Source organism: Phyllostomus hastatus, unplaced genomic scaffold (genome assembly GCF_019186645.2).
Source record: "Phyllostomus hastatus isolate PE091 unplaced genomic scaffold, TTU_PhHast_1.1 phas_contig_948, whole genome shotgun sequence".
Classification (NCBI taxonomy): domain Eukaryota; kingdom Metazoa; phylum Chordata; class Mammalia; order Chiroptera; family Phyllostomidae; genus Phyllostomus; species Phyllostomus hastatus.
The window spans coordinates 280,617-303,083 of NW_025333993.1; the positions used below are offsets into that span (position 1 = coordinate 280,617).

Sequence of the window (22,467 nt, forward strand, 5' to 3'; positions counted from 1 at the left end):
TGCTGAGAACTGAACACCAGCTTGGCATGAGAGAAACCCCTGCCTGCTTGGTGACCAGAGGTGTCAGCTGTGAAGTGATGTAGCAGAGGACTGATCATGCAGGAGACACAGGAAATCTTTTTCCTTTAGAGCAGATAAAAGCCAAGACGGTAGAGGGAACTCCATCAGCAGTCTGAGGTCCTCAGTGAAACGCAGTCATTCTTGCAAAAAGTAGGGCCCACTGAGGATCCCCCACCCAGTCCAAGCGGCTCAGTGGGGACTGGACAGACCCCTGCACGACAGAAGATGTTTACCTGCTGTAGTTCTTTCACAGCTTTCCTCTGCTTCTCCAATTCTTCCTGCAGCTGAGTCACTTTCCTCCTCGTATCGGCATTTGTCTCCTCCAGATGTTTGATTTCCTCTTCCTGGATCAGCACTTGTCTATCTGATAACTCTTTCTTCAAAACCAATTCGTTAAGTTCGTCTGATTTTTCTCTCAGTTTTTCCTGTAACAATTCAACCTAAAACAACAAAAAATGCTTGAGAAATACTACAGTTAAAACAACAACAACAAAACAAGTCAACCACCTTCCAAATAAAAAAGTACCCAAGACAATTTAGAGAAAACTGATCTTCCACATGGCTTTGTAGATCTAGGCTGCACAAGGAAGCCTGGGGAAGAATACGATAAAACTGTAATAAAAGGGTACTGTCTCAAAAAAAAACCCACATAAAAATAAAAATATGAAGTTTGTTATTAAAATGTTTTAATTCTCACCTAAGGATATGTTCATTGATTTCAGAGATGGGGGTGGGGTGAGAGACAGAGAGAGCCAGAAACATCGACTGTTTGCCTCCCGTACACGCCCCAACTGGGGATCGAACTCACTACCCAGGTATATGCCCTGACCAGGAGTCAAACCCACAACCTTTTAGTGTATGGAACAACACTCCAACCAACTGAGCCACTCAGCCAGTGCTTAAAATAAATTTGACAGTGAGGAATAGATGGCTACTTATCAATAAAAAAAAAAAGAACGAAGCACTGATACAGCAACCCGGATGAATCTCCAGAGAATCTCTAGGCCAGTGGAAAGCAATCCCCAAAGGCTGACCACTGCGATCCATTTGTGTAATCATGAGGAAATAACAAACTACTGTGAGGATCAGGCTGCGGGCCCCATGGGGCTCCGTCTGCATGTCAGTGTCCTGGCTGTGACGCTGGGCTGGCTTCTGCAGGATATCACTGCTCGGGAAACTGGGAGAAGGATGCACAGAAACTCTGTGTGTCTTATTCCTCACAACTGCTTTTGAAACCACAGTTATCTCAAAATAAGTTTAATTAAAAAAAATAAGCAAATCGACTACAACTACCTTGGACAGGAGGAGACAGGTCCAGCCCAAGCAGAAGGAAGCGAGAAAAAGAAGCAGGACACAGGAGCAGGTGCGCCACCCACCCATGCGCTCAAGCACACCAGCCATGCAGGTGGACAGGGCATGGACAGAGAGAACACATACCTCCTCATCCAGCTGTGCCTGCTGTCATTTCCACGTACATGGAAGGCAAAAATATTTTTAAAGATAAGGCTTAAAAACAGTGCAAAGAATCACTATCCCGCGAGTGTGGCACACATCAGGCTGACTTACTTCACTGTCGCGGGGCCCCCGGGACTGCAGCTGGGCTGCCCGGCGGAGCTGCTCCTCCAGCCTCTGGATCTCCTGCTGGAACTCCTCCCGCTCGTGCTCCCTCTCCACGGCCTGCTCCTGTCACGAGAGGCAAACTGTGTGGGTTGCTTACTGTGGTGTCACTTCCCAGTCGCACCCACTTCCCTCTAAAGGAGACCACTGGAAGGCATGGGATGGACAGAGGACACGCCTGATCTGACGCTCCAGCCAGGGCTTCCATTTCACATGCGTGGCCACTGCCCAGTACCATACACCCTGTGTACGGGCACTACAAACATGAAGTATAGCTAAATGAGGAGGAGGGTCTTCCCATGAGATGTGGGGGAGGCTTCTGGAACATCGAAAGGAAGAAAAGACAGAAAGGGCAGACAGCACAGGCCCAAGGCAGTGGCAAGCACAAAGGACCTACAACTTGGACTGCGGGAGACTCCTGTCCAGCCCACGGGAAGGAGTGAGGCCATGAGACCAGGGCGTGTTCCCTCAGGATCACACATCACATATGTTGACAAAATCTGAACTGTCCACCGAGAGACACGGTCACATGAAGGTCCGCTGCACATTAACCCTCTCCACTGGGTCACAGAAGCTTATTTAATGACCTGGCAAAGGTCCGGGCTGTGGAGAGGACTTCCAGGGAGGCCAACAGGACCCAGAGAGCGCTTACGTCCATGAACTGCCGCTGGCTGCGCAGGTGCTTATCCAGGGACACCATCTGCTGCCGCAGGGCGCAGAGCTCCTCAGCTTGCGAGGCGCACGCCCGATGGCGCGAGACCTGCTCTTCCAGCTCAGCCTCCAGGAGCTTCACCTGGGCGAGCAGAGCCACACGGTCCTTTTCGCACTGCTGCTTGGTCTCCAGCCGCTCTGTGGTGGCAGCTTCCACTTCCCTCCGAAGAGCTACAGAGGCAAAGGGAACAGGAGGGGAGCCCTGTAGCATGGGTCAGGGTCCCTGTGCTGCACCAGAGACACCGAACACGTGCTTACTAACAGGGACGCCCACACGGCATGTGCCCCACTCGACACTGTGGCCGGCCTTCCTGGGCCCAGGGCCCAGGACCCAGTCCTGGCTGCGGACTGGAGCACAGGGTTCCCGAGTCTTCCAGACCCCATGCACCCACACACCCGCATGTGGCACAGATCTGCCCTTCACTTCCTCTCTTCCTGTAAGACCAGGACACAACTCAGTCACACGGTCACCTCAAGACGAGGGAACGTATACCGGCAAACCAGCGTGGGCCAGTGTCCTGTTCCAACTCAAGCCCATGCCCTGACACATCCACAATGTAGTGAAATACCCACTGAAAATAAATTCAAGCACTTCTGCAAAAATAAATAAATGTTTAAAATTGCAACTTTTAAATAAAAATTGGCTAAAGTAAAAAAATTTCAAGCCTAAGAAGAATCCATATTGGTTTTCCCAAATGACAATATCACGTACCTTTCTATGAATTATACCTTCTCATATAGTGCCCAATAGGGAAAATAAAATGTAACTTAAAACCTCTGTCTGAGGGAGCACAAGCCCCGACGAGCCACTGGCAGTAAAGCGCTCACTATGCGCCCAGGGCCAGGGTAGGATCTTAGAGGAAAGAGGTGAAACCCTAAGTGAATCAAAAGCCAATTTAAATTCACAGGGCACCGGCTGAGGCTGCAGTGCAAGGGGAAGCTGTGAATCAGGCAGCATCCAAAAGGACGCCTGCCTCTGTGGACGCCTGAGTGTCCAAACACCTCCAAAACATTAAACCCCCAAGTCTTTATTTACATTTCACCAACTTTCAAAGCTTAATTACTCGGGTTTACAAAAAATCTGTCAATCTTTTATGGCAAACTACTGCCCTACTAACAACATTCTCAATAAATTTTCATGCTAGCAAGTTAGCAATTACAGTAAATTAGCCTTAAACGTGCAGTTAGGTCCATGTCATCCATAGCCCTTGGAAACACAAAATGAGACTCATACGTCACCTCTGTGACAGTCAGTGATGCCCGATCATCCACCCAGATAATACAACTTTCAGGGCCACGCGCTGCAGGAAAGATGCCAGCTGCCAGCACACACGGCCTGCATGCAAGTGGATGGAGGGGAGGCGTTCGCATTGCTGCCAAGGCCATGCTCAGGGCTGACCATGAAGTTGGCTAGCACTGGAGCTCCACTGGGCCCACCCCACCCCGAGCCAAGCCCCAGTAGCCCCCCGAGCCCTGCACAACAGCACACACTGCAGTTCAGCAACTGCCATAGGCATCACCAGAAAAAGGCATGCCCATTTCAACACGTGAATGTTGAAAATGAAAGTGATCATTTTGTTTAACAGTTTGCTGAAAAAGCTCTGGAGTACTTCTCTTTAGTAAAACATGTGTAAAGTCTGCTGCAAACACAAAGCGTATCGCACAGAGATCACTCCTTTGTTTTCACGAACCTGAGTCCTCGTGTGCTATAGTAACAGGAACGCCTATAAATGAACACACAGTACTTTCAGAGGTGAACAGGACAATGTGTCACCTAGAACGTGCCAGTCAGAAACCAGAGAGGGGAAATGGCAGCAACAAGGAATGTCTTTGGCCCTGGACAACCCATAAAACTTGTGCATTTTCAAACCACCCCTTACAGGTCTGAACACCTGTGTCTCCATATTTTGAACCCTGACCCCCGATGCGATGGTGTCAGGAGGCAGGGCCTTTAGGAGGCGATAGCTGATGAAGGTGGAGCCTCACGCTGGGGTTAGTGCCTTTCTAGAAGAGACCCTGACAGTGTCCTGGCCCCTCTGCACGTGAGGATATGGTGAGAAAGCTGTCTGTGACCCAGAAAGAGGCTCCTCCCCAGGAAGGAAACTGTGCCAGCACCCTGACCTTGGACCACCAGCCTCTAGGACTGAGACAACAAATGTCTGTTATTTTTCAGCCACCCAGTCGGTATTTTGTCTCAACAGCCGAATGGACTGAGACAGAACTATTTGCGCAGGTGTCATAGCAGGTCCTGGCCCCCAAAGGCTTTTAAAAGAGACAGAGAAAAACACACAGGACACCTGGCATTGCCCCGAAACACACCACATATCACACACCACACAAACAGACGAGGTAGAGCTGAATTTCCCCATGAGATGCCAGGAGCTCCCGAAACTCTTGGAAATCTGATCATGAGGCCCCAAAGCAGACCGAGGACCAAGGCCCCCAGACTGCACCTGGGGGTGCTGGTGGTGAGAGGGGCAGGTGTGCAGCTGGCTAGCAGTTTGTCAAACAGCTTGCACAGGGTGGATGGCACCTTCAGTGTGATGGCACATGCTGAGTCCCTAACTGGGAGTACACAACTATGTGGCACAGTGAGGGTAAGGGACAGAGAGCAAATGAGAAGTTAGGTCAGGGTTAAGAGGTGAAAATGAAAGCAAGCCCAGAGAATCCCAAAGAAAGCTCGAGAATTTCCTGATAACAAAACAAAGCGAAAGAGAGACTGCTCTGGGTCCAGGAGAGGTTCCCACGACCAGTCCCTCCCCGGCCCAGCTCCCGCTTGTGCCGAGGTGCTGCAGGCACACAGGCCTCTCTGCAGGGAGATCACGGCCTTAGGAAAACTCAGAGAAGCCCAGCCAGGTGTGAAAAGGAGACAATGCCACAGAAGGGCTGGACCAGGGCCTGCAGGGTCCACACCCAGCGGAAGCAGAGCCACTCAGGTCTTGGGCAGCTGGGACGAAGCCGTACCACGGCCCAGGGCTGTGTGGCACTCATTTGGCCCCATACCTCTGTGTCCCAACCCTCAGGATGAGGAGAACGGGCTAGAGATATCAGTGCTCATGTGAACATGGGTCTGGATTGGACAGGGTGTGAGACAGCCCCCATACCCCTAAAAGAAAGGTCTGTCCCACTGCGACGTACAGCCTATAAAAAGTTCCAGAGGGACAGAAAAGGATAGAATAGGGAAAAAAATGTCTGAAGAAACAAATGCCCAGATTTAACAAAAAATAATAGACCGTAAACAGAAAAAGTACGAAAAATCTACCCTAGTGCCATATAAGAACACCAGAGCAAAGAGACATTTCTAAAAACATCTACAAAGGAACAAGATAAGCCCTGGCTGGTGTGGCTCAGTGGATTGAGTGCTTCCCTGCAAACCAAAGGGTCGCCGGTTCTACTCCTTGTCAGGGCACATGCCCGTGTTGCAGGCCAGGTCCCCATTTGGAGGCCATGTGAGAGGCAAACCATCGATGTTTCTCTCGAACACTGATGTTGCCCTACCTTTCTCCATCCTTCTCCCTAAAAATAAATAAATAAAATCTTTTTACAAATTTAAAAAAGAAACAACGTAAAGACACCTTAGCAGAAATACTAGATTCAAGGAAACGTTAGGTTATACCCTCACATTTTAAAGAAAAATAAATCAAATCCAGAATTATATCTTTTCAGCTATAATTTCACTTAAGGATGAGGGTAAAATAAGGTAAATCTCAGATACTCGAGGTCTAAGAGTTTTCCTTCTTTGACACCGTTAAGGAAAAAACAGCCCTCAACTCACAGACGTGTGTGCACAAACATACACACAAATGCGGGCAATGCCTTGCCCGACAGTGCATGGCTGGGGCGGCACAGAGACGAGCGAGCGAGACAGGACAGGCTCCAGTGCTGCGGGAGGGGGCACGCCGGTGCCGAAGGAACTCGGGGCACACAGCATGAGTCGTGTGTGTGTGTGGAGGGCGGGGGTGTCAGAGCACCCCCAGGAAGCATGGGAAATAGAAAACAAGGGAAGAGACCCGAACAACCATGAACACAGCGACAAAACCTGGCTCAACAGAGCAAAGGAGACGCCCAGAGCTGAGCCTTTTAGAAAGTCGTTATATAACATCCACAAGAGACAATTAGAAGTATAAGGAAAAACGAAAATAAAAGGGGTAAAAACTGACATATAAGGAAAAACAAGAAAGCTAAGTTAATTTTTAATACCACAATTTACACCAAAAAATGAAAAAGGGACAAAGGAAATATGCTCTATACACACAAAAGAAAGCTGAGCAAGATGAGTCTAGAAAGGATTACAAACACAGTTTAAAGTGCTACCCATGAATGGAAACCAAGAACTGCCTGCAAACTCTGTCTGCTTAAAGAACTGGCAGGCCTGTCGGATGCGTGTGCCCACCAATGAGCCGAGCACCCACCGACAGGCTTGCAGAACCGGGAAGGCAACAAACTGCAGAGACATGCTCAAAGTCAAGGAAAATGGAAACGGTGAGCAAAGTCAAAAGCAGGCTATTTATTGAGGAAAATCTTTTAAAAAGAATTAATCTAGCCCTGGCTGGCGTAGCTCAGTGGATTGAGCGCGGGCTGGGAACCAAAGTGTCCCAGGTTCGATTCCCAGCCAGGGTACATTCCTGGGTTGCAGGCCATAACCCCCAGCAACCGCACAGTGATGTTTCTCTCTCTCTCTCTCCCCCCCCTTCCCTCTCTAAAAATAAATAAATAAAATCTTTAAAAAAAAAAAAAAGAATTAATCTGAGGGGAGAAAGTGAGTTTCTGAATGGGTGACAGTGGCCCGCAAATGACTGAGGCTTGGAGCACAGGCACAGAGCTGTATCCACGGTGAAGGCAGAGATTATGGGGATGGGAGGAGGCAGGGAGCTCTGCCCACCAGACAAATGAGCAGCCACACCCCCAGTCTGGGGCGTGGGCGCGGCAGCAGGTGGGCAGGCACAGGGACAGACGGGGCCACCCACTGAAGTCACACGGGAAAGCTGAGCTCACACAGGATGGTTACAAACCTGCTACTACGAACTCAACATTTTACGCTTTTTACATTTTGACTGTTCTTAAATATTTGAAAATCTGAAATAGCTTTCATTAAACCTATGTTTTCCTAGTAAAGGTTAACATTAGGAACTTTTTTTTATTTTAAATAAAGTTTTTAAGTTGCCCTTATTTTTTTCAAGGCCTTGGCTGTTTACTTTGAGCAGACTGGTGACATTTCCAGTGACCCGTTTGCCAGAGGTTACTCTCACCTCAGAGACGGAGAACCAGGAGGACAGGTGGACACTGATCTGACCTCGCACCCCTCTCAGAGCCCACACACAGACACAGACGCACACACACAAAGGTTCCCTCTGGAGAGTGCTGCCGTCTCTCCTCTCCACCATCTAGAGACGTGGAGCTTGGCTCCCACAAAAGGTAGCTGGGCTGCTGCCCACAGTCCACCCTCCAACCCTGGAATGGACTTTTCTTACCAGCTTCTCTCTCTTCCGCTTCTGCAGCTGCCACTTCCTTTTGGTGCCACAGGACAGAGCTCTCCTCCTTGAGCTCTTCCTGCTGCCGAGTCACCCGATGAAGCTGCTGCTTCAGGCTCTCCAGCTCGAGCACAAGGCCCTGCTCGGACATCTCCTTCTGGCCCAGTGCCTCCTGCAGGCTGGCCTTCTCCACCTTGAATCCCTCGATGATGCCTGAGGAAGCAGGAGAGACGTGACCGCTGAAGCCCAGCTGGAGGAGTGAATGAAGCAGCCGGGCAGACGAGGGCAGACGAGAGCAGCCCTGGCACCAGCATCAGAGCTGAGTGGTTACACCTATGCCTGGTTCTTAGCTAAACAGCACAGGGCTACCCCACATTCCCAAGCATGTGTGGGAGCTGCCAGACAAGGCAATGCACCTGTGAGCACCCATTTACACACACCCATTTGTGCCAAGTGTCTGGCACACAGGGCCACTGTTCGTGCCAGACACCAGAGTCTCAGGAGTCAGAAGCAGTCATAGTGGTGACTGTGGGGACACTCACGGCCCATCACCTGTGATGGGAAGATGAAAGTTCACATCTCACCATGCCATGAAACACTCTGGTTGTTGCTGCCCAAAAAGCAGCAGACAGTAAGTACCAGGGGACAGGATGGCCCACAAACCTGTCTGCTGCAACTCTGACTGTCCCCAAAGCTACCACAGTTCCTCCCAAAGGAAATCCATTCCACTGAGGAAAGTCGCTAATACCTCACACCATTTGTTTAAAAGAAATTCTCTGCTACCCTGGCTGGTGTGACTCAGTGGCTGGATGCTGGTCTGCAAACCAAAGGGTTGCCGGTTCAATTCCCAGTCAGAGCACATGCCTGGGTTGTAGGCCAGGTCCCCAGTAGGGGGCGTGTGAGAGGCAACCACACACTGATGTTTCTCTCCCTCTCTTTCTCCCTCCCTTTCCCTCTCTAAAAATAAATAAATTCTGTGCTAATACCTCCTCTTAGCAAGGCAGTGCCTGGTACCAGCCTATCCTCGCTGGCCCACCAGCTACTCACCTTCCGCCTTGTGCAGCTCCAGAGTCAGCTGCGTCTTGGCCGAGTTCTCCTCCTCCAGGCGTTCCAGTAACTCCTGGTGTTTTCTAACGACCTGGGCTACCTCCTCATTCTTACAGCTAAATTCTTTCTCAAAACGAGCATGAATTTGACGTGCTTCCTCCAGCTGAAAATTTGAAAATTGGAACTGCATATCAAAAATAATCAAAGCTTACACTAATCCCAATAGAATTCTACTTGCTTAGAATTCTGGTGAAATCATTAACATCCCACAAGAAACAACAGCTTCCATGTTCACTGTTATGTCAATTACTAAAGAAAGTTGTTCATTCAACAAATTTCCAACAATGAACAATTCTGTGCACATAGGACCAACCAGAATCACGCACTTATGAACCGTGGATGCACATGTCTTTGCATGGCAACACTGTTAAGGGCACATGACCACTGAGAGCCTGGTACCTGGGTGGGGATGAGCCGCCAGATCCACAGTTAGAGAAGAAGATGGGAAAGGCCCCAAGGGCGGGAAGAAGTCACCACAAGCAGTCACCCTGGGGACAGTCACCACAATGAGCAGGAAACCTGATGCTTTCTACCTCCCTGACCAGTCACCATGAGGCCTCCCTGGCCTCTCTGGATGCCCCTTCATGCCTCAGCCATGGGCCCCAATCTTCCCTTCCTTGCCAGCTCCTCTAGTAGGCATGCCCATTCTGAGGATCCCAGGCCATCCATCTACAGGCTGCGGGGTCCTAATTTATCTCTGAATTCAAGATGACTGCTCCTAGCTGTCCAGACAGACAACTCGGCGCCTAGCCTGGGCCATCCATGTACTTGATGCAACTCAGCTACTAAGAAAACCTGTTGGTTTTACCTTGAAAACAGCACCCAAGGCTGCCTCTCACAGCCTCTGTCCTCTCAGGACATCTGGCCCTGCCACACAGCCGCCAGGCAGTCCCATCACTGCACCTGGCCTGAGCAGGCCTCTCACTTCCCTCCTGCCACTGCCCTGCCCACCTCCCAAGACTCTGCTCCACTCACCCCATCTCCCCAAACCCTGTCCTGCCTTCCCTCCCACACGCCCCACTTGCTCCCTGCTGGTGGGATGGTCAACCTCCCTGTGGAACGCACTCGATGTTGTAAACTTCTAAGGAGCAGGACACAGGAAAAGCAAGCGTGGGCCCATGAATATCAAGGGCACCTAGCTGAACATCAGGGGAGGGCTGCAGCCTGGTGACACCTGCAGATGTCCATAGATGGGTGTGTGTTTCCATGTAATGACATTTGGGGGTAAGGGACACAAGCAAAAGCACCGCATGATCTGCTGGCTGCTGCCCAAACCTGTCCGGGCTTTGAAAGAAGATGAGAGGTGAAAGAGGGACAGGCGGGGGGTAGGGGCGGGGGGGGGGGGAGGGCATGAGAAGATGTCAGGTCTTGACACTGCTGCTCTGCCCGCCTGCCCTGAGGGAGGAACATCACTCTGTTTCTGAGATTCAAATAGTGAAGTTCCACATAAGAGTGCTTATTTTTTAAAAAGATTTTATTTATTTATTTTTAGAGAGGGAAGGGAGGGAGAAAGAGAGAGAGAGAGAAACATCAATGTGCAGTTGCTGGGGGTCATGGCCTGCAACCCAGGCATGTGCCCTGACTGGGAATCGAACCTGCGACACTTTGGTTTGCAGCCTGCGCTCAATCCACTGAGCTATGCCAGCCAGGGCTGAGTGCTTATTTTTTAACTGGACAAACTTTGGGAAAAAAAGAATCTCTTTACTGCTTTCACTTATTCCTATGTAATGTGTCTCCTATTATCTAAAATGTCCTAAAAGGGTTAACCTAAATAATTCCTTTTTTCAGTGACAATCTTTGAATGTAAATACATTGAACGTGGAACTAAAATAGTACATAGTGAAAAGCAGAGCCCTGGCTGGGTGGCTCAGTTGGTTGAAGCATCATTCCGTACACCAAAAAGGTTGCAGGTTTGACCCCTGAATGGGGCGTGTACGAGTGGCAACTGATTGATGTTTCTCACATCAATGCTTCTCTCCCTCCCCGACTTCCTCTCTCTCTAAAATCAATAAACATATCCTTAGGTGAGGATTTCTTTTTAAAAATGAAAGAAAAATTAAAATAGAAATGGGCTAAATTATACATCATCTAAGTTAAGGATGCTGAGGTTTCATTTTTTATTCACAGCAAGTCCACTACACCTCAAAAATGTTGGTTCAGAAAAGACTTCTCCTCAAGGAGTCTCTCAGAGGAAGACAGTGACCCTTTCCACCCCCTAGTGGGGGTGGCAAAGGGGGGTCTGAGCAGCAGAATCAACAGTTTCTGACCCCAAACAGATGCAGGAGAATAGAAAGAGGCTAGGTCCACCTAGAGAATCAAAGCATCCATCCGCACCTTGTGGGGCCGGTGAGAATCAGAAACACTATGGAAGAAGGCCCACCAATCTATACAACCCACTTACTCATTCACCCACTGTCCTCTGAGGCAGAACGTTAGTGCAGGGGCCAGAATGGGGCCACAGAGCAAAGAACTGGTGGCAAGGCTGGTGCAGAGTGGCCCGTGTCTCACCTGCTTGGAGGAGTCCAGGGCCATCTCCAGGAGGCTGTCCACTGCCAGGCCAAGGCTCCGGTACATGCTCCTGATGGGCTGCTCACACTCCAGTGTACTTTCTGGGCTCATGAAAAAGCTTTCACGGATGTGGCTGCTGATCTCAGCCATGGAAGACACCTCGGTGCATTCAGTCAAAGTTTTATCCAGCTCTGTCAGGGCCACGTCGGGCCCAGGCCATGTCTCATCCAGTGCTGCAGCTACGCAGAGCAAACACAGAGGCCTGAGCCACAGAGAAACGTGCACAGTGACCCGACACAGGATCAGGAATAAGCACGCCCATGTCACTGGGGACAGCACCCCATTTCAACAAGAAGTGGGCTCACCAGTGCTAGCAGGAGGGGGCACAGTCCAGGGGGGTTGTGGTACCCGGATCTGGGGGCTACACGTGGCCTGTTCAGTGCTCACCTGCAGATGGGGACTGGCCCCCCAGCCTCAATTTGGGCAGATTTTCGTCTTCCAGGCAGAGACCCACACGCTCACTGATCCGGCTTTTCAGGATGATAGCAGCCTTCACTGTCTCTCCAAACAGGCCCAGCAGCCTCTGCAGGGTCTCCTGGAGAGCTGTCCTGGGAGGGGAAGCACAGTGCGTGGCCACTTTCAGCTGGGATCCCAGCTGGGTGGCTCTGCAACGGAGCAGAGCAGACCTTGCTGCTAATGCTCCTCATCTTTAAATTATGCTGTTATTGTTCATTCAGCATGTGTCTCTGGAGTCGGCCTCCAGCGACCAGCACAGGGCAAGGGCCCACAGTTGCTCTCCCCAGGGATACACAAACCCCGCCCGTCTCCATGGCACAGCCTCCCTGACCCTCAGGGCCCTGACCTTTGTGAGTCATCTATTCACACCTGAACCACAGCCCAAGTGCACGGAGGCTCTCCCATGCCTCTCCCTGGGGCCACACATACTATGGAGGTCAGTGAGGTTTATTCTTCACAGGACCAGGACTCAGCCTGAATCCTGTCTCCAAGCCCTACATACCCTTCAGACCAGCCCATCCAGCTGGTCTGCCGTGGTGACTCTGCCTAGGATGTAGCTACAGGCAAACTGCTACAGCTGGTGTGCAGTTTGCCTGTAGCTGTGTGGGGCCAAAGAGGGCAGGACATGGGCTCGGCCACTCCCACCCGTTCACAGGTGCACTCCCTGCCAAAGGCCCCACACAGGTAGTGCTCCCAGCACGGGAGACAGCACTGAGCAGAACAGGCAGAGAGCCTCGCCCCCCAGAGCTAACACTGCCAGTGAGGGACACAAGGAGGCAGTGGGAGGAGAGATGAGAGGACAGTGGGCAGACTGCATGGAACACACAAACCTTGGGGGGCGGGTGGCCTCACAGTTTCCTGGGGGTTAGCCGGCCTAACAGCTGCCCAGGGCCCTGAGGTTAAGGTTCGGGGAAAGGTAAGAGAATGACCACAGAGATGGTGGGTCAGGGAGGGCAAGTGCTGGCTCTGCTCTGAGAGAAAACGCCAAAAGGCTCCCTCGAAGATGGCCCCACCTCCTCCTCGCACCCTGTCCAGACCATGCCAAGCCCTGGTTCCTGTGATGACCCACCTAAATGCCAAACTGCTGTGGTGCCCGGGCATCTACAGCTGCTGCTCGCCTGGCTGGACATACATCCAAACACCTGGGGATCATTTGCCCTCTGCCACGTCCTTCCCACATGCAGAGCTGCTGGCCACAGAGCCTGTGCACTCTACTTGCACTCACCGTAGTGGCTCAGGGCAATTGCCAAGTCCACGGAAAACCACAGTTGCTACAAACAAGTGCTAGAAAAGCATGCACATCTTCACAGAGAATTATGATGCTTTTGAAAGAATAAAACGAGACCTGGTCGGGACCTGTTTAGCGAGAAAGACATGGATCCCATACTTGGAGCTCAGGAACAAGCCAGGCCGGCCCATCCTGCCTGGTCTCTCTTTACCCTCGAGGTCAGTGCAGGACAACCAGAGAAGACCCTGGGCAGAGACGAGTTGTTGGGCACAGCTCAGATGAAAGGGCCCAGAAAAAGGTCTGCCCACAAGCGGGACGCTGAGTAGCTGCTCAGGCAGACAAAAATGAATTTCCTGACATCAGATGCAAATAAACAACTGAACAGTTCCAGAAACACTCCAGACTAGTAGACAGGACAAGCATAACTAAAACCGAGACGAAACATGGGGGAAAATTCTGCAGATCGCTAACTGTGCCTGCATGATAGCACCAAATTTTGTAGGCAAAAACATGAAGCTTTTTTTTCATGATCTTCTTCACATTCCTCCCCTTAATTCTAAAATGGTGGGTATGCAGGTCTGGACACCATTCACTACTTACCTTAATGTTTAAAATCTTTTCAGTTTAATTTATTTTTAGAGAGAGGGAAGGGAAGGAGAAAGAGAGGGAGAGAAACATCAATGTGTGGTTGCCTCTCACATGCCCCCTACCAGGGACCCGGCTCACAACCCAGGCATGCGCCCTGACTGGGAACCAAACCAGTGACCCTTTGGTTTGCAGGCTGGCACTCAATCCACTGAGCCACAGCAGCCAGGGCTAAAGTCCTTTGAAATGGTAAGAATCATGCAGCACAAGGGTCCCCTTTCCCAGACATCAATGTGTGCTCGGGGTCAGAGGCAGAGGAGGGTGCTGACCTCTTACTGTGAGACAGGTCCACGTCGGACTTGAGCATTGAGATGAGGTTCGTGCCTTCCCGGTTCTCCCTGTCCCGCCTCTGCTGCAACGTCTCCAGCTCTGAACGGCGCTCTTCTATCTCACAACTTAAGGATAAAATCCGGCCTTCCAGCTGTTGAGGAAAAATTGTCAAAGCTTTAGTTAAAATAATTTAGTTAAAAATAAACTTCTATAAAGAGGTTTCATAACTTTCATCATTCAACTTAATAAGAATGACAAAAACCGAACAAGGTAGTGATTAAAGGTGAACGTTATTAGTACAGTCTTTGCTGCATTACTCTCTGCCTACAGAAACGGAATACACAGCCCCTCCAGCCTGCCAGCCCTGAGGGGGAGAGGGGACAGTTCATCAGAGATCATTCTCACCAATTAGTAACTCAAAACAAAATCTCTTTTCTGGTCATTCAGAGTAAAAATCAGTTGCCAGACAAGTGAAGATCCCTCTTATAAATTTCTCCTAAAAACAAAAAGTCAATGACCTCAGTGTCTCAGTGGGCTGGGTGGGTAGGCGGCGCCAGTTACCACGGGCTCCCGGATCACGCGAGAAGCTTAAAGAATATGTGTCTTCCAGCAACATAGCAACCTGAGTCCCTGAGCTCATCGCCAACAGCAGCAACTTAGCAACTTCTTGGTTTTGGTCCAGCTGACTGATGAGAACACGGGTGTCCTCCCCATGGAGGATGAAAGAACAGAGGATACAACTGACCATGCACGTGCCCAGTGGGACCACCTGCACCCCAGTCCCACCTCTCTGGAGGACAACCGGACAACCCACAGCTACAAGGGACCAATGAGCTGACATGCACTGAGCCCCATATCCATGACTTTCAGGTCAGCTGCACCCATGGCTGGTGCCAGGGCACACAGGCCACCACAAGGGCTGGTTCCACTCCGACAGCCTGTGGGACAGCAGACTCTCCTTGGCCTGTCCTGCTCCCTTCCTTTGCCAAAAGCACACAGCAGGTGAGAGAAGATCCTAACATATGACCAAGAGGCAAATAAACATCTTAACAAAAATGACCAGAAAAATTAGAGAAATAATTCTATTAAATTTTAAAATTTAAATTGTTGCTTGTACACCTCCCCAACCTCCAGGGAGACGGGACCTTGTGAACTGTACTGTAACTAACCCCGGCCTTGTCTTCTCCCACCGTCACGTCATCTTCCTCACATCCCCTCCGTAATCCCAAAGGCATAGAAAGAACTGCACACAGTTATCCTCTGAAGTATTTGAGAGCTTACTTCCGGCAGGCCATCAGTTGGCTCAAAGGATTTCTTTTAAAATTCTCTACGGCCCTGGCTAGTGTGGCTCAGTTGGTTGGAGTGTCATTCCACTGACCGAAAAGGTCGTGGGTTTGATTCCCAGTCAGGGCACATACCCAGGTTGTGGGTTCAATCCCCAGTTGGGGCGTGTAAGAGAAGGCAACCAACTGATGTTTGTCTCTCACACTGATGTTTCCCTGTCTGTCTCTCTCTATCTATCTCTCAGCAATGAAAACATGTCCTTGGATGAGAATAAAAACGTAAATTAAAAGTAAAGCAAAAACTCTCTACAGGTTTGAACAGTTCTCACATCAGCATGAATCCAAAGGAATACTCCGCCTTAGAAAGGAAGGACATTCTGACGCTGGCTACAACGTGGACGAACCCTCAGGACACCCTCCGTGAAATGAGCCAGTCACGAAAGGGCACATACGGTATGATTTCACATCTCAAATTCACACAGACAGGAAGGAGGTGGTTAAGTGCCCAGGACTGGGGAAGGGGAATAGGGAGTGTTTAATGGGGACAGAGTTTCAGTTCGGGAAGATAGTAAAATTCTGGAAATGGAAGCTGGTGACGGCTGCACAACAGTGTTGATGCGATTACTGCCCCCGAACTGTGCATTTATAAATGGTTAAAATGGAAATTTTCATGTTTCTCATGTTTTTACCACATACACAAAAAGCAAGAGGCAAAGGCAAGTCTACGCACCTGCACAATCTGGTTGTTCTTCTCCTGAAGCTGCAGGGACAAAGTCTCCTTCTCTTTTTGGTGGAGGGACCGTGCCTGCTCACACTCCAGTCTGTGTCTCTCCTTTGTTTCATGCAAAGCAGCTTTCTTTTCACGTTCAAATTCACTCTGTACAGAAACATGATTAAGAACAAAAAAATGCCATTAAGGTACAAAATAACGCTCGTTTCATTTCTCTGCTGTTCACTAGAACTTAGTTCATTCAACAAATATGTACCGATCCATACACTGTTGTGCCAAAAAAAAAAGGGATTGAAAGGGCCAAGGCCACCACCCACAGCGAACACGTACTTGCCAAATGGTCACATTAAGAAATTCTCCATCAAGAAGGCATCATGACCATCAAAACCCAAAACATTTAGAAACCAAAGTTCCTTTGTTTTTAAAAATAAACACTGTTTCTTCTTAAATAAAAAAAGTTTAAATAAAGTTCACCTAACAAATTAAGCTATATTAATGAAGTGAAATAAACTTTTTCTTTATTCAAAAAACTACAGAGGTAGCACTTTCAGAATTATAGTCCATCCCTCTACAAGAGCACTCTTGGGAACACTAGCAAAAACATCAAAATCAACTTTTTCAGGGCTCTGGAAATTAAGAAAGGCTCACAAATAGTTTGCAGTGTTTACTGCAAACTGATGGGGACTGCTCTGTGAGGTTTCGGAGACTGCAGCCCCGAGAGAACAGGCTCTGAAAGGGACTGCTAAGTCTCCCTGGAAAACCAGGTAAGGCAGGAGGCAGACATGACCCAACTCTAATACCGAGGGTTCCTTTGGGAACCAGGCCTGATAAATACATTGTACCCTTTGAAGCTTACTCTGCTTTGCTTTGTATGGCTCTGTAGATATAAACCAGATGTTTAAGTTCAAGGCATAAGGAGTAAATTCCTTACCTCATGAAACATGTCTTAAAGACCCTCTGGCGTCAGCATGACGAACAGAGCCTGACCTATGACACATCTCTGTGTTCCTTCATCTGTTATCTATAGACAATACCTGTTTTTGTATGACTATAGCCTTTCCGACATTGAATGATGAACTATGCATGTATGCTGCATACGCCTACACAAACCACTCCCAATAAAAGGCATTTGGGAAAAAGGCTAGGCTTGGGGCATTCCCCACTAGAGGGAATCACACACACTTTCCCACCAGAACAACAACATTGTGTCCTGGATGATTTCTTTTCATCTGCGGCAGGAGGGAGAGCTCCCCTGGACTGAGTTCCTCCCACAGCAAACAAAGGCTGGGTATCCACCAGAGCAGCAAGCTTTGGGGCATTTGAACGCACCCTAATCCCATCACTTCAACCTCAGGGACAGTCTGAAAGCAGCAGCCCAGCAGCCATTGGGGGAGGTTAGGGCTCCCCCACAGTGCCACCTGGCAACCGTCAGGAACTGGCCCGTCCTGGAGCTCACTGAAATGCTCCACTCTCAGAGCTATTCTTCATTTGACCCATGGCAGAGCATACTCTGTCTCAACAATGCTATGCTCAAGCCATTTGTCCCAATCAGCAGCTTAACATTACGTGGACCAAGGCTGTGGCAACAGCTGGTGCTAAAAGAGGCTGACCAAAAGACTAACAGGAAACACTAGGAAATGGATGTTAACAGGGGGCTTTAAAAAGCTCCCACATATACCCAGGAACTTAAGAAAGGATGAGCATGTGCAGGGCTGTGCACATGCCCAGAGACATAAGAAGATGCTGAGCCCTCACCTCCCCCTCGCCTTGTAGCTCTGCACAAGCAGGAGTGAAAGCTGACGCAGCGCGGTTAACTGCCTGCCAGAGCCCTGATGGCATGATCCGACCTAAGCACCTCACAACGAAGAGAAATTATAAAAGAAACCAAAGAGACACTGGAGCTGAACAGTGGAATTGCTGAAATGAAAACTTCACTAGAGGAGCTCAACAGTAGATGCAAGTGGGCAGAACAATCGGCAAGCATGAGGACAGGTCCGTCGGGGGAACAGAAAGAAAAAGAATGAAGAAAAGTAAGCAGAGCCTCAAAGGTGTGGGGGGCAGCATCAAAGACCAATGCACACACAACAGGAACCCCAGAGGAGAGGGGAAAGCCAACAGGGCAGAAAGAATACTCGGAAATACATAGTAGCCAAGATTTGATGGAAAAAGTAGGAGCCTACATGTATGAGCTCAGTGAATGCCAAGCAGAATAAACTCAGAGACATCCACACCTTGACACGCCATAAGCAAACTGCTGAAAGAGACAGAGTCTGGAAGCAGCAAGAGGGAAGCAGCTCAACACGAGGGACGCTCGGAACAGCCAGCTTGGCTTCTCATCGTACACCAGAGGGCAAGAGGCAGGGAGACGACAAGGTCAAAGTGCTGAAAGGAAGACTGTCAACCAAGACTTCTGTATCCAGGAAACTCGGTCCAAAATGAGGGAGAAATTAAGATATTCCCAGATAAACAGGAACTAAGAGAATTCACCACTAGTGGACCTGCTCTGAAGGAAAGAGTAGAAGGAGTTCTTCAGGCTAAAATGAAAGGACACTGGACAGTAACTTGAATCCACATGAAGAATTAGTAGGTAACTATACAGATAAATATAAAAGATAACTGCATAAAGCAATAAACATAAAATGCATACAGATATACTTTGTACAACAACATTAACACAAAGGAGTGAGGAAGGAATGAAGCTATATAAGCAGAATGATTTTGTAAACTATTAACCTTAAGTTAGTATTAATATGAACTACAATGTTACAAGATGTTCACTGTAATACCTAGGGCAGGGGTTTCAAACTCATTTATACCTGGGGTGGGGGGTCCACATCAGTCTCCCAGTCGCTGAATGTAACTTTAGGACCGTATAAACATAACTATCCTTAACAGTTAAACAAGAGCTTGGCACTGCCACCGGGTAGAAACAAGGTGCTGGGAGGATAGACCAAAGTGGAGGGTCGGATTCGGACCATGGGCCTTGTGTCTGCCACCTGTGCCCCAGGGCGAGCACTAAGAAAATAGCTCAAAACTACTAAAAAAATAAAAATCAAGAAAATTTGAGCCCTGTCTGATGTGGCTCAGTGGACTGAGCACTGGCCTGTGAACCAAAAGGTCACCAGTTCAATTCCCAGTCAGGGCACATGCCTGGGCCGCAGGCCAGGTCCCTGACTGGGGGCGTGTGACAGACAACCGATAGATGTACTTCTCATACATCGATGTTTCTCTCTCTCTCTTTCTCTCTCCCTCCCACCTCCCTTCCCCTCTCTCTAAAAATAAATAAATAACATCCTTAAACATTTTTGAAAAGAAGGCAGTAATGAAAGATTAGAGGGGAAAAGAGACATTCAGATATACAGAAAGCAAACAGCAGGTGCTGACAGATGCTACAACATATATGAACCTAAAGAACATTACGCTGAGTGAAAAAGCCAAACACAAAAAGCCATACGTTGTATGGTTCATCTTCTACCCCGTGTCCAGGAAAGGCAGTCCACAGGAAGTAGATGTGTGGTTGCCAGGGGCCAGCAGAGAGGAGAGACCGCTCACGGGTGGGGAGTGACACGAATGTCCTGGAACTGGACAGCAGGCACAGTTGCACAACTTGGCGAAAATACTGAGAGCCAGTGAAATGTACAATTGTGATTCTTATGATACATGATTACATCTCAATAAAACTGTCATTAAAAAACAAAACAAACCTACAGTAAAAGTCATCACGAGAAGCAAAGGTCTCACACAGAAGTCCTTCTGTGAAAACAGCTCATTAATACAAGAGGAGCCTTGCTCTGGCTGCTGTGGATCGGTGGGTTGGAGCGTCGTCCTGTAGACTGAAAGGTCACGGGTTTTGTCCTAGGCTGGGGTGCATGCGAGGTCGGGCGGGGGAGGCAGCTAACCAATGTTTCTCTCCCTCTGTCTCCTTCCTTCTCTTCCTCTCTCTAAGCATCTCGGGTGAGGATAAAAAATAATAATCAAAAAGAAAAACAAGAAGAGCCTTGATGTGCTTGATGCTGAGTCACCAAAGCAAGGTAATACGACAAACTTTCTCAGATTTAAAACATTTGACAATTTCTTAGCAGAAAAGCTATGCTAACCACCCAATTTAGATATAAAAATAAATTTTAAAAATTGCCTAGAAAAGTCTGTTTCTAAGACAATGAAAAGTTTGTTTTAATTTTGCGTATCAAAATTAACTCAGAGTAAAATTTTCTTCTTTACTTCGCATACGAGAAAGAAGAGCAGTAAAACAGATCGCTGCTAACCCAGCACTGTCGCAGACTGGCAGGCCGGCGGCGCGGTCTCCTGACCACAGAGCCACAGACACTGGCCTCCTCTTCCAGCTCAGCCCAGGGAGCTGCACACGGTGCTTCCAACTCCACCGGCACCGGGGCGCCCTGCCTGAACGAGGAAGGGAAGGTGGACGCCGAGCTCTGACCTTACAAACGGACATGTGTCAACTCTGGAGAGCACCCTACTCCACGCCTTTGCACGGTGATGACACACAGGGAAGGCAGGTCACTGCTCGCAAAAACCTGTGAGCCACTGTTTGTCGGCTCTGGGTTCCCACCTCAGTGACAAAGTTCAGAAAACAGCCTGCTGGCAAAGCAAGAAAATTATACCATTTGTGAATTAACACAGACCATTTCTATAAACGTTTTCGCCTGAAACAGAGTTAATTCCAATCCTCTGAAAGGAAGGGCTCAAGCACAGTTTCTGAGTTATGAAACTGCCAAGTCTGCAAAGTGCTTTATTGTCTCATTCACACCCCACGACAGGTCGTGCACAGCTAGGAAGGACACTGCAGTCCTGAGAGTAACCGGGTTTGACCACAGACACTAGCGAACAGGAGAACAAAGCCCCAGCACCAGCAGGCCCCACAGATCGCGGGGCCACGGCCAAAGGATAGGAGCCACAGCCCCTTTCCCCAAAGAGACCTCATCTGAAATATTTCCACCCGCTGTTAGGTTTACCGGAAAACCTAAGAAAACATAAATTCCCAAGAAAAGGCCAAGTTTCCCAGGACTTGCCAGACCATGATCCACAGTCAAGGTGAAAACTGAGTCACAGCAGGTCAGCTCTCTGCGCCCCCGAGCCGAGCTGCGGCACAGGCACAGGGCGCTTCCCCGGGCACCTTCAGCAAGCGGGCTCTGGCAGCAAACCTGTGCGCTCACCGCCACCCGCCAAATGCTCTGGCTAGGAGCCAGGGGCTATACTTGTGGTTCCTGGGAAACCCTTTTGAGCCATAGATCATGTTCTTGAGGCAAAAAATTTTTCATAGAAGGCTAATATATAAAAACAGAGAAAGGCAGCCTTCTGTTTGAGGTTAGGGTCTCCATGGGTCCCTGGCTGGGAAAGATGAAAAACCAAAGAACCAACCCCCGATGATGTCAGGCACCTTCCTCGTCTGCCCCCAACACGGAGCAGCAGTCCCTATGGGCAGCTGGAAGCTAAGCACGTCACTCATTTTTAACCTTCGCTTTGTCTCAGGAGGACCTGAAGGCAGTTGACGGACACACGCAGTCTAACAAGACAGCACAAGTCTGGCAGACGAGCAGCGAACTCAGAGCACCGGTTCCAACTGTCCGCCTGTGAGGAGCAATGGGGACACTGTGTGCCTGTCCTGCCCAGGGCACCCCCAGGCCTGGGGCAAAATCCTTGCAGAGGTGCCCATGATGGAGGCCAAGAGCAGGTGTGGCAGTGTGCTGTGGTGGAACACCCACAGGAGACACACAGGAGCCCGGCAAGGCTGTTTCGAGGGTGAGGGAGGGTGGCCAAGGCACACTCAGGAAAGGCTGCAGGCAGCACCCAATGAGCCACCTCAAAGGCCCAGTACCCTGGGGTGGCTTTGGACACTTGGCAAAGGGCAGGTCTTTAGGCCAGTGCCACCCCTGACATGACTGCACAGGATCAAAGAAGGTTTGACCCACGGGATTACCCATCAAACCCCTTTTATAGACAATCATTTCCAGGTCCAGACTTGTGTAAAATTCTGTTTAATCTGGCATATTCTAGGCAAGGCCAATATAAGAGGAAGATTTTTATTAGAAGTTATTGTTAGGTTTTTCTAGAAATCCACAGAACTATCGGGAAAATGTCATACATATATTTTATATTTTATATAATGATTTATATATATGTAGCCATTAAGAAAACACAATAGATGTGCCTGGAGAAGAAAAAATAAGTAGTACTGCACAAAGAACACCAGCATAGTAATAAAAATAAATGCAAATGATAATGACCCATAGAGACATTCAAACTCTAATTCAATGAATTAGAGACATTCAAACTCTATCTAAGCTGACCGCAGATTCTCTT

The 22,467-nt window shown here is 49.1% G+C and overlaps 1 protein-coding gene across 5 annotated transcripts in view; it reads right to left on the bottom strand.

The window, feature by feature from the left end:
• The window catches only part of PCNT (pericentrin), a 108,475-nt gene that overhangs the window by 41,316 nt on the left and 44,692 nt on the right, over window positions 1-22,467 (bottom strand). For 3 of the 5 annotated variants that reach the window (XM_045852385.1, XM_045852381.1, XM_045852384.1), the window contains 11 exons: window positions 16,147-16,293; window positions 14,133-14,284; window positions 11,922-12,082; window positions 11,475-11,713; window positions 8,907-9,069; window positions 7,860-8,072; window positions 4,080-4,112; window positions 2,330-2,559; window positions 1,627-1,743; window positions 1,498-1,518; window positions 294-500 (listed from right to left, as the gene is read on the bottom strand). In XM_045852385.1, coding sequence (XP_045708341.1) covers window positions 294-500; window positions 1,498-1,518; window positions 1,627-1,743; window positions 2,330-2,559; window positions 4,080-4,112; window positions 7,860-8,072; window positions 8,907-9,069; window positions 11,475-11,713; window positions 11,922-12,082; window positions 14,133-14,284; window positions 16,147-16,293 — 1,683 coding nt within the window. The remainder of the gene's footprint in view (window positions 1-293; window positions 501-1,497; window positions 1,519-1,626; window positions 1,744-2,329; window positions 2,560-4,079; window positions 4,113-7,859; window positions 8,073-8,906; window positions 9,070-11,474; window positions 11,714-11,921; window positions 12,083-14,132; window positions 14,285-16,146; window positions 16,294-22,467) is intronic. The other 2 variants (XM_045852383.1, XM_045852386.1) reach the window with 1 other exon arrangement.